General features: G+C 35.4%; 1 protein-coding gene across 1 annotated transcript in view; it reads left to right on the forward strand.

The window, feature by feature from the left end:
* Window positions 1-12,013, forward strand: part of wwk (anoctamin 8 white walker) — a 499,833-nt gene that overhangs the window by 277,773 nt on the left and 210,047 nt on the right. The window contains exon 8 of the mRNA XM_017629247.1: window positions 6,553-6,897. Within this exon, the coding sequence (XP_017484736.1) occupies window positions 6,553-6,897 (345 nt within the window). The remainder of the gene's footprint in view (window positions 1-6,552; window positions 6,898-12,013) is intronic.

The raw sequence follows: 12,013 nt of genomic DNA on the forward strand, positions 1-12,013 counted from the left end.
ATGAAATAGTTGGTCACATTAGTTATGACCAAAGAACGTAGATAACAAGAAGGGACAACTCGTTATAATTGTGGAGAAAGTGAGTAACAGGAGCGTGGTTCTGGAAAAGGACTCGATAGATATATCAATAGGCACTATCAAACAGTTTGTTGTAAATCACACAATTATAGTAACCTAGGAACGCTTAAGAACTGTTCGCCTTGCGAAACTTTCAGGATTACCTGGTATTTCTGTTAAAGGAAACGCTTACGGCCCACTTCCTAATGTGGAAGCAGAACTTGTTTTTACCTATGTTACATGTAGGACTGAATCAAAAAAGTTACCAAGTTGAAAAATAAGTTACCAAGATAAACAAAGAAAAAAATTACCAAATTCGGTAAAAAATACCAAAGCGTCAACACTGCATGTGTTACATATGTACATACATACATACGAGTACAAACAGCTGATTCCGTACGGAATGTGCGACCAGTATCGCTCTTTCCTTACGCAAATGACGTTTGACGAAACTTGATGTTAAGTACGTTATAGTTTCAGAATAGGATTTATGTGTATTCGCACGTTTGCCTACGCTTGCTTATTTATATTATAGTCAGCCCTTAAGGGTTAAAAGGGCTATTCAGTGGTGGATTTGCAGTCTTGCCGCCCTAAGCCCTATAGTACCAGACGCCCATTTCTCAGCTGTCATTTATTAAGTACTATATATGTACATATGAATCTATTTTTTTGCCGACTTTTATCGGAATATATAATTAATAAATAACACCGACACCTGTATTGCTTATTGGAATTCTGCTAGGATGGCTTTGTTATACCTTGTCGTTGAACAAGGGACCATAGCATTGCTTTTGACTGTTATTCCACATAAATACGTCAAAATGTATGTGAAATGCAATTGCATCATTACCATTCTCATCGCAGCATAGACAGACGGAAGCGTTGATCCGGATGATCTCGTTAATTCGGAATTAACACCGGAATTAAATGCAGTTGATCCGAAATAATTCCTTCAGCTCATCCTAAAAATTAATGCGGATCAGATGAATTTCCGATGACAATGACCATTGTACAAGTAAGAAAACAAACTAAGCTAGAGACACGAATTCCTTTACGATACGATACCATATCCATATTTTTGCCATTCGATCAACAAAATCTCCGAAAAATAGCATGCGCCCCAACCAACACGAAACATCTAAGCTCTGATCCAATACTTTTCGTGTGCAACAGTGTTGCCACAAAAAAATTACCAAATTCCTCAAAAACAAATGAAAAATCCTCAAAATCCGAACATATTACTCAAAATTTTCTTATTACAGATATGAGTATTGTGTACTGCATACTACTTACAGGCATTTAGTATAAAAATTAATTACTTTCTCCAATTCATTCGGTGCGGCTAAAACAAAGTAGCACCGTTATTTTTTATGCCTTGGTTTATATATAATGGCCCGTAGTCATAGTCAAAATAAAGTCGACTTTAAAGTTAGTTGCAGCTTTTTGACATAATTTTCAATGGAATATCTGTCAAAAAAGCTGCAACTAACTTTAAAGTCGACTTTATTTTGACTATGACTACGGGCCATTATATATAAACCAAGGCATAAAAAATAACGGTGCTACTTTGTTTTAGCCGCACCGAATGAATTGGAGAAAGTAATTAATTTTTATACTAAATGCCTGTAAGTAGTATGCAGTACACAATACTCATATCTGTAATAAGAAAATTTTGAGTAATATGTTCGGATTTTGAGGATTTTTCATTTGTTTTTGAGGAATTTGGTAATTTTTTTGTGGCAACACTGTTGCACACGAAAAGTATTGGATCAGAGCTTAGATGTTTCGTGTTGGTTGGGGCGCATGCTATTTTTCGGAGATTTTGTTGATCGAATGGCAAAAATATGGATATGGTATCGTATCGTAAAGGAATTCGTGTCTCTAGCTTAGTTTGTTTTCTTACTTGTACAATGGTCATTGTCATCGGAAATTCATCTGATCCGCATTAATTTTTAGGATGAGCTGAAGGAATTATTTCGGATCAACTGCATTTAATTCCGGTGTTAATTCCGAATTAACGAGATCATCCGGATCAACGCTTCCGTCTGTCTATGCTGCGATGAGAATGGTAATGATGCAATTGCATTTCACATACATTTTGACGTATTTATGTGGAATAACAGTCAAAAGCAATGCTATGGTCCCTTGTTCAACGACAAGGTATAACAAAGCCATCCTAGCAGAATTCCAATAAGCAATACAGGTGTCGGTGTTATTTATTAATTATATATTCCGATAAAAGTCGGCAAAAAAATAGATTCATATGTACATATATAGTACTTAATAAATGACAGCTGAGAAATGGGCGTCTGGTACTATAGGGCTTAGGGCGGCAAGACTGCAAATCCACCACTGAATAGCCCTTTTAACCCTTAAGGGCTGACTATAATATAAATAAGCAAGCGTAGGCAAACGTGCGAATACACATAAATCCTATTCTGAAACTATAACGTACTTAACATCAAGTTTCGTCAAACGTCATTTGCGTAAGGAAAGAGCGATACTGGTCGCACATTCCGTACGGAATCAGCTGTTTGTACTCGTATGTATGTATGTACATATGTAACACATGCAGTGTTGACGCTTTGGTATTTTTTACCGAATTTGGTAATTTTTTTCTTTGTTTATCTTGGTAACTTATTTTTCAACTTGGTAACTTTTTTGATTCAGTCCTACATGTAACATAGGTAAAAACAAGTTCTGCTTCCACATTAGGAAGTGGGCCGTAAGCGTTTCCTTTAACAGAAATACCAGGTAATCCTGAAAGTTTCGCAAGGCGAACAGTTCTTAAGCGTTCCTAGGTTACTATAATTGTGTGATTTACAACAAACTGTTTGATAGTGCCTATTGATATATCTATCGAGTCCTTTTCCAGAACCACGCTCCTGTTACTCACTTTCTCCACAATTATAACGAGTTGTCCCTTCTTGTTATCTACGTTCTTTGGTCATAACTAATGTGACCAACTATTTCATAGCTCAAAGAAGTACAGGCTAGGTTGGATTAAGTTAACGCCGCGAGTTGATTATGAATTTTCGAAGAGCTAAACACTGGTTTGTTCCGAATTGCGAGCAAAAATGCTTCCATCTTAGTCTCGCGAAGGTTGGACAGTCTAAAAGAAAGTGTGGGGATTCACTTCATCTTCCTCTTGACAGCTGACATAAAATGATCAGTCGAAATTCTTAGTCTCACCGCATGAATACCAACTGCACAATGGCCTGTCAGAACACCCGTCACTAGCTCTTGAGAGGTAACGTGTTTTAAAGTTCCCTATGAAAACATTTGCTGTAGCAGAGAAAAGTTTTCTTTCTGGTTTACCTGAGCCTAATAGCAGCTCGTGCTGCGACAATTCTGTCTGCAATATCCTCAGACGCCGAGCTCAACATTTGTGTTAAGCGCCAGTGTAGGTTCCTAATGCTCCGCTAATTCCTGTTTTACAAGTGTAGCCTTCTCTAGTGAGTACCACCAGACAAGGGCTCCTTGAAACAATATAGGCTTAAATCTGGTTTCCGAGAGCTAATGAATTAATTTCGGCGAGAGACCCCACCATTTACCGATAGCTCCCCTACAGAAGTACAAGGTAACCGACCCCTTTCCTACCCTTTCCTCAAGCCGCCGTGGATTGCCCACCTAGTTACCTGGTTCAGGTAACCTTGAGTCAGATCAAAAAGGGTGTACAGAAATCGTACTTTAACCTAAAGTTCCCCATCGTCTACATAGGCGATCACCCGACAGCCCACTTTTCCCAGTTCCTCTAGAAGGTGGTTTACAACCGCAATCTAGAGCAGGGGAGAGGGAACACCACCTTGTGGAGTGCTCCTATTGACTCTGCACTGAGTGCAGACGACCACCACTCCGCCGCGACAGTTCTGTCACGAAGTGAGCGGTAGCTAAGCCTTATTAAGTAGGTTTAAACGCGAAATTGTTAATGGTTTGAAAGAATTTATCGCCCAGGCCATGTGACGATCATCCAAAAGATCGGAGAAGTACAAAATATCGCAAAGAAGAACATTTGACTGTACTTCGAAGTACGAAGTACAATAGCGAAAAAAGAAGTACTGTACTTCCAAAAGAAGTACGGTTGGTCACATTAGTCATAACTGAACAAATGTGGAGTTTAAAGTGCTCGGAAATTTTAGTTTAGTTTTAAATAAGTTTGGTAATTTTTTGTGGAATTTGGTACCTTTATCTGGTGATTTTGGGTAAAAAATAATAAAATGTGGCAACACATGTAAAGGGCTGACTATAATATGAATAAGCAAGCGTATGCAAACGTGCGAATACACATAAATCCTATTCGGAAACTATAATGTACTTAAAATCAAGCTTCGTCAAGTTTCTTTAAACGTCATTTCCTTAAGGAAGGAGCTATACTGGTCGCAGCTTCCGTACGGAATCAGCTGTTTGTACTCGTATGTATGTATGTATGTACATATGTAACACATGCAGTGTTGCCGCTTTGAGAATTTTTTTCCGAAATTGGTATTTTTTTTGTTTGTTTATCATATTTGGTAATTTGGTAACTTATTTTTCACCTTGGTAACTTTTTGGATTCAGTCCTAAATGTAACATAGGTCAAAACAAGTTCTGGTTCCACATTAGGAAGTGGGCCGTAAGCGTTTCCTTTTACAGAAATACCAGGTAATCCTGAAAGTTTCGCAAAGCGAACATTTTTTCGGCGTTCCTAGGCTACTATAATCGTGTGTGATCTACAACAAACTGCTTGATAGTGGCTATTGTTATATCTACCGAGTCCTTTTCCAGAAGGTTGTGGATGGTCCTACCTTTCCTTGACAGTTCGTTAGCTTTGCAATTCGTCGTCTGGTTAAAAGATTGTCGTATGTTAATTTCGGCAGGTTGTGGGAAATCGCGATTGAAGTTTGGAATGCAATTTCTTAAAAACGCGAAGATAGATTTTCCCCAAATTCTTTGAAAATGTTACTAGTTTACAAAATTCTTAAATTATTTCATTTTTAATGTTTACTGTTAATTAGTTTTGAGTTTATTAAGGATTTTTTTTAGAGAAATTTTGTCGTAAGCCTCATTTGTTCACAATTTGGCAGCCACTTTGTATGAAATACGACAAAATGTGATCAAAATTTCTACCAAATCTCGGAAACTAAAGGAGATATCAAAAAATGGAGAACGCCATTTTTAAGATATTGATTAGTTTAATATGACTGCATCACCAACTAAATGTTTACTAAAATTAAATGTTTAGGGCTTATATAAACTCGATAACAGCCTCGAATTTCGTTCTTCTAACTTTGTCAGCTTACAAATTACCTATTCGCCCTTGTGAATCCAAAAAATTAACATTTTTTAAATTCTAAAGTAATTTCCTATTGCATTTGTTACCCATATTTTTGTTCTACATTGCGTTGATTTTTTTTTTTATTTTTGGAATTAATCATATCTTTGAAATTACAAAGTCCTTCAAAATAAATCCTGCGGTTAGAGATAAAAAATAAAAACGCCGCTTTAAATATAAAAGTAGGTTTCAAACCCATTTATTATTATTTATTTCATGGTAGGAGAGCTTCTCAAATAATATAGAAGCAATTTTTAGAATTCAAGTTGTTGAAAAGTAATGGATACCTAAATCCCGGGATCCCGGGATTGTGACAACGCCATCCCGAAAATCCCGGGATCGGAAGCCGAAAAATTAACATCCCTAGTATGTACGTTCAAGAGGCTACGGCATTCAATAGGGGACTTCCCTTTGTCTATGTCTGAGTCGAAAGCTTTCAGGATTGCTTGAAGCATTGAATTTTTGAGATATTTTCGGCCACTTTTTGACATAAATATGCATATGTGTATATTGGTCATAACAAAGCGAAAGTGAGTAACAGGGGCGTGCTTTCTCTTTTGCTCTAGTACGTTTTTCNAGGGGACTTCCCTTTGTCTATGTCTGAGTCGAAAGCTTTCAGGATTGCTTGAAGCATTGAATTTTTGAGATATTTTCGGCCACTTTTTGACATAAATATGCATATGTGTATATTGGTCATAACAAAGCGAAAGTGAGTAACAGGGGCGTGCTTTCTCTTTTGCTCTAGTACGTTTTTCAATTGGATGAAAAGAGAAGGCACGCCCCTGTTACTCACTTTCGCGTTGTCTCGTCTTGTTATCTACGTTCTTTGTTCATAACTGGACAATGTACATTTTAAAGTGCTCCCAAATTTTAGTTTAGTTTAAAATAGTTTTGGGAATTTTTTGTTGAACTTGGTAACTTTTTCTGGTGATTTTGGGTAAAGAATAAAAAAAAATTGGCAACACTGAACACATGTAAGTAAAATATACTCACCTAAAAGTCTACATTACGTTGCTTATGCATTTGACAGACTTTTCGTTCATTTTCTGACAGTCAGTTACGACAGCTTATTCACAATATAGTCAGCCCTTTAAGCCTTATACCGTCTTTATTCGGTTGGTTGTTGACGAAGCCTCTCAAGCCGTGAAATTGGAAATTCTAAAATGCCTTACTTTTCTCCATAGCAATTGGCAGGTTTGCTAATTTCACGACAAATTATTGGAAACGTTCGGGAGTCGGCAATACCTTATTTCATTGAGCAGTGGAAACTAGCCAAATTGAGCTTTAGTATGTGGGGCGCATTAAGCCCTACACTAGATACCGATCGCTCCGTACTGGACTCCGGTGTTTCGAAAACAACAACGACTATCGAATCAGCAACAGTAGAAAAATTCAAAGGAGATACACCACAACAGACACCTGCCAAACATGAAGCAAGCAGCTCACGTCTGGAGCCGACTATATCACGGCCAGCTTCATCGAGTAAACGGAATATAGGGCAAGCAGAAATTGAAAGCACTCTTTACAAGGTAAAAAGTAGAGAAAATACATAGCAAGATACTTACATATCGTTAACATACGGCGTGTTTTATTTGACGTGAAATTTGAGCTATTAGCTTGTTTAGCCAACATTACTATATTGGCTAAGTCTTCCATACAAAATAAGCTAATAGCTTAAATTCCTCGTCAAATAAAACATACCTACAGTATGGAAAGGGCATAACTCACATCGTCTTGAAATACAACAAAGGCCGTAACTAACTAAAAATTAAAAACTCACTTTTTGATTGATTATACTGTGCGACGGCTCAAATCGGTATTGAGTAAAACCAAATGCAAGTGGATAGTTTCAGGTGTCAATAATATTACGTTAGTGGCTTTTTATTAGGTTCATTCCTTATCTTTTCCGACTAAAATCTGAAAAGTGTCAAAATGTAAGAGCGTAAGCCAAATGCGCTCACTAAAAGAGAATAACAGGAAAAAGTAAAGGAACCAAATTTTTAGTCCAACGAATGCCAACAACAAAACCAACGTCGAATAAGAATAGAAATGTATGTACAAAACACATTCACACAAGCATAACCACAATAAACACTTGCTATATCAATTATTTTTTGCCTCCTTCCATTTTCAATTCACTTTTTTTAGTTCTTAGATTATTCTCACTTTTCGTGTATTCTTTAATTTCCGTTAGTTTAAATTCAGTTGAGTTTGACACTTTTCTTCTGACTAAATCTGACTACAGTAAAATCCGCTTAAGTACCTCACGAAAAATGTCAGCTTTTTGAGGTACAGTGAAACCCGCTTAAGTAGTTTAGTTTCTACGGTATGTGTTAGGGAATGAATTTTTATAATTGAAACATTTTGAAAATAAAAAAATTGAAAATAAAAAGCAAACAATATCATTTTGAATTTGTTGTTTGTTTGTTTTTTTTTTAATAAAGTTTTCCTTTATATGTTTACTTCTTTAAATAATGCTAAGACCTTGGTTTTAAATTACGTATACTTCATTAAATGTTCATATTTTATTTATGTATTTAAGTTAACAAGATGATGTAACTACATCAAGAATTATGTTCGCTTAAGTACCCGCATCCAGGTACTTAAGAGGGTTCTTTTAAGTACCCAACCCGCCTAAGTACCTCAAACAGCTGACATTTTTCGTGAGGTACTTNAATTATGTTCGCTTAAGTACCCGCATCGAGGTACTTAAGAGGGTTCTTTTAAGTACCCAACCCGCCTAAGTACCTCAAACAGCTGACATTTTTCGTGAGGTACTTAAGCGGGTTTTACTGTACTTAGGCGGGTTGGGTACTTAAAATAACCCACTTAAGTACCTCGATGCGGGTACTTAAGCGAACATAATTACTGATGTCGTTACATCTTCTTGTTAACTTACATAAATAGTTGAATAACAACATTTAATGAAGTATACATAGTTTAAAACCAAAATCATAGCATTACAAGTAAAGAAAGAGAAAAATATTTAGTGCAACGGTTAAATAGTCAAAGTTGGACATATCATTTTGTACCAAATTCAAAATGATATTGTTTGCCACTTGTGTTTATTTATTAATTTTTAAAATTTTTCAATCAATTAAAATGCAGTCCATTCCCTAACAAATACCATATAAACCTAAGCTTAAGATTTTGTAGAACACTTAAAAAAATCATCATAATTTCCAACTTTTTTTGTCAGAAGTGTTTTTTGAGTATACAGTCCCATTTAATTTTAGTGTAATAATGTGCAAGTTTCAAGTGGCTAAAAGTTACCGTTGATTTTGTAGAATTTTTTTTTACCGAAGGTGTGTAGCGCTGCTACTGAATTTGAAACTACGTAAATATTTTGAGGAATTTAAAGGAAAGCACTTAAAAGGGGAAAATTATAAGTAAAATTGTAAATGGGGCACGAAAAATTGAGGTACTTAGGTGGGTTGGGTAAATAAGCGGGGAGGTACTTAAGAGAGGGATTTTCTTCTGATTATATTAAAAAATTCACGGTGTCCAAAAATGTTGGTTACTTAAGCGGGGGGAACTTAAGCGGGTTTCACTGTACTTCGAACTGAAGAGAGTCACTCTCACTGAGTGTTGCTCTCTCATTTCTGCTGTCATTTTCGAGTTTAGAAACGCTTTTTGGACTAAATCGGACTAGTTGGGACCATTTCTGACTATTTCTAGGAGAAAAGGAACGCAACTATTAGGTTACTTTACTTTTACTCTCTAGTAATGGGAAGGGAGGGCACAATGTTTGGTGTGTCATAAAGAAATCGCACGTACGACAAACTTTTTTGTTAAACGCCATCATAGCGCCATTTCCCGTTATTCCTAAATATTGAATTAACAAATTATTACGTTCATATGCACATAAATAAAAAGATGATATTAAAATAATGCTAAAAAATCCCTTTTCTTTTAATTCAAAATAAGAAGATTAATACAAATTATTTCAAGTATTTGCTTTAATTTTGCATCAGACGCGTGAGCGACTAGTTCTCTTCATTCTCTCATCGTTTAGCAAAAATGAAATATATGATTGTGTGAGTTTTGGCCACCTCCGCTTTAGTGCTACTTTCCATTTTTCTATTTTACAAAATTTGCTCTCGGATGTAAACAAACAACAGCTGTTATTTCAAATTATTACCCATTTTTCTCGCGTGAGGAACGCTTTCTGGGCTGTTTTGGTACGGTTGCAGATTTGTACTGAATTTTCAATTCAAACAAAATACTTTAGGATTTTCTTAAGGTTTTTAGATGACGTAGGAAATTCCTTAAACTATACTGTAAAAATTAAGAAGAAAACAGTTTAATTATAGTTGACATGTTTCAGATAATGTTTGATATGATCAATAAATTAATCTATCTATATATATAAATGTGAATGTCTGTTTGTTTATTACCTTATAACTTTTAAACCACGATACGGAATCGCACGAAACTTTGCACACTTATTTGTTTTTACCCTGGGAAGGTTATAGGTATGGTTTTATTTGCAAATGTGTCCTAAATTTTGCAAGGGGGCACGGCACCTCGCATAGGCCTGCCAATGTTTAATGAGCTATAACTTCGAAACCATAAGTCAAGTGAACTTAAAATTTGGTACGAAGACATGTCTATGGTAGGCGCTTATATTATGATATATATAAATCGGTTTATAAAAGGGGGCGTGACACATCCCTTAGGCGTGGAATTTTTTACCAGCTATAACAAAAGTCACATAAATTTTAAAGTTGGTATGTAAACATATCTATGGTAGGTGCTTATACTAAGGTATATGAGTTTGTAAAAGAGGGCGTGGCACATCTCATAGGCGTGGAATTTTGTTTTTGCTATAACTTCGGAAGTCATATCTATGGTAGTTGCTTATGTTAAGGATTATATAAATGAGTTTGTATAAAGACGTGGGCGAAACCCGCTCGTAAAAGCTAGTACAACATAAAGATCAATAAATAAAAAAAAAATAAAAATAAAGACAGAGAGCTAGATACTCTTTTCAGCGAATTCTTAGTCTTTCAAAGTTTTTGTATAGTTGAAAAAATAATAATTTAAGCAATGAGGAAATATAGATGAAGTCTTTAAATAACGGTACTTTTGCACAGTTTGAAATAAAATGTATTTTTTTTTAAATAACATACTGACACTTTTATTTTTTAAGGAATATATTTTATTTATATACCAAAATATCGTTAAAAACAAGTACTGGCGTTACTTACATTTATAATTTTGCTTTGAATAAAATTGTACTGAAAGTAGTGATTTTTTTAGCATGAAAAAGTCTAACGTACTGATTTCGAACATAAAAAGTCTGGCAACCCTATGTTTTGGGCCCCGCGGGCTCGTGTGGAACAAACCTATTATTACCACGCTTTTATCATTTCGAAATCTTGATTGCCATAGAATACAGTGAAACCCGCTTAAGTACCCCCCCCCCCCCNGCTTAAGTACCTTAACCGCTTAAGTAACCAACATTTTGGGGCAATATGCATTTTTGAATGTAATTTGAAGAAAATCCCTCTCTTAAGTACCACCCCGCTTATTTACCCAACCCGCCTAAGTACCTAAATTTTTCATACCCCATTTACCACTTTACCTATAATTTTCCCCTTTTAAGTGCTCTTTTATATTCCTTAAAATATTTACATATTTTGAAATTCAGTGGCACCGTTACACACCTTCGGCAAAAAATTACAAAAAATCAACGGTAATTTTTAGCACCTTGAAACTAGCACATTGTTGCACTAAAATTTAATGGGCTATAAAACTGTATTATCAAAAAACACTTCAGAGAAAAAAATTTAAAATTTTGGGGAATTTTTTTCTTTAAGTGTTGTATAAAATCTTAAGCTTAGGTTTATATGGTATTTGTTAGGGAATGAACTGTACTTTAATTGAAAAATCTTAAATAATGCTACGGTTTTGGTTTTAAACTCCATATAAAATGTTCATGTTTTATTCAAGGATTTACATATTTATGTAAGTTAACAAAAATATGTAACTACATCAATAATTATGTTCGCTTAAGTACCCGCATCGAGGTACTTCTTTTAAGTACCCAACCCGCTTAAGTACCTCAAAAAGCTGACATTTTTCGTGAGGTACTTAAGTGGGTTTGACTGTATGCAAAAACTAGTCTAACAAAGTCACAAAATTCAGTGCATCACTGTTTTGGGTTATACTGCGCTTCAAAGTATGCCGCTAAAGCAAACATGCCGCCACAAAAAAAAATTTAAAATCTATCAATGTTATTGTTGCTTATTAAAATTTTATTTTAATTTTTTTATAGATCTTGGTACCACGATCGTTTATTAGGGAAAATTGAAAAAGCAACAAAGTCTAAGCGGTAGAAGTTATAGCAGCTATTTCGGAGATCACCACATCTCCTCNTTTTTCTAGACTTCAGCAGGGATCGAACCTGCGAATTCGATGTTCAAAGTCAGAAGCGTTAACCACTGAGCTATGTACATCCCGTAAACTCTTGTTGCTAATTCATTTTCCTTATCCAACCAACTACTATCAAGTGCAGCTGATTTTGCGCTATTTAAACTCGACAGCGTGGTTGTTGTTGTCAATTCTATACATCCATTTGCTTATTTGCTTTTTTGTATAGTTTCAGGCAGGCTCTTCCTAAACTATGTATTTGTCAATGTT

This window comes from Rhagoletis zephyria, unplaced genomic scaffold, assembly GCF_001687245.7.
Source record: "Rhagoletis zephyria isolate East Lansing unplaced genomic scaffold, Rhagoletis_zephyria_1.1 Rzeph_scaffold_00080, whole genome shotgun sequence".
NCBI lineage: Eukaryota > Metazoa > Arthropoda > Insecta > Diptera > Tephritidae > Rhagoletis > Rhagoletis zephyria.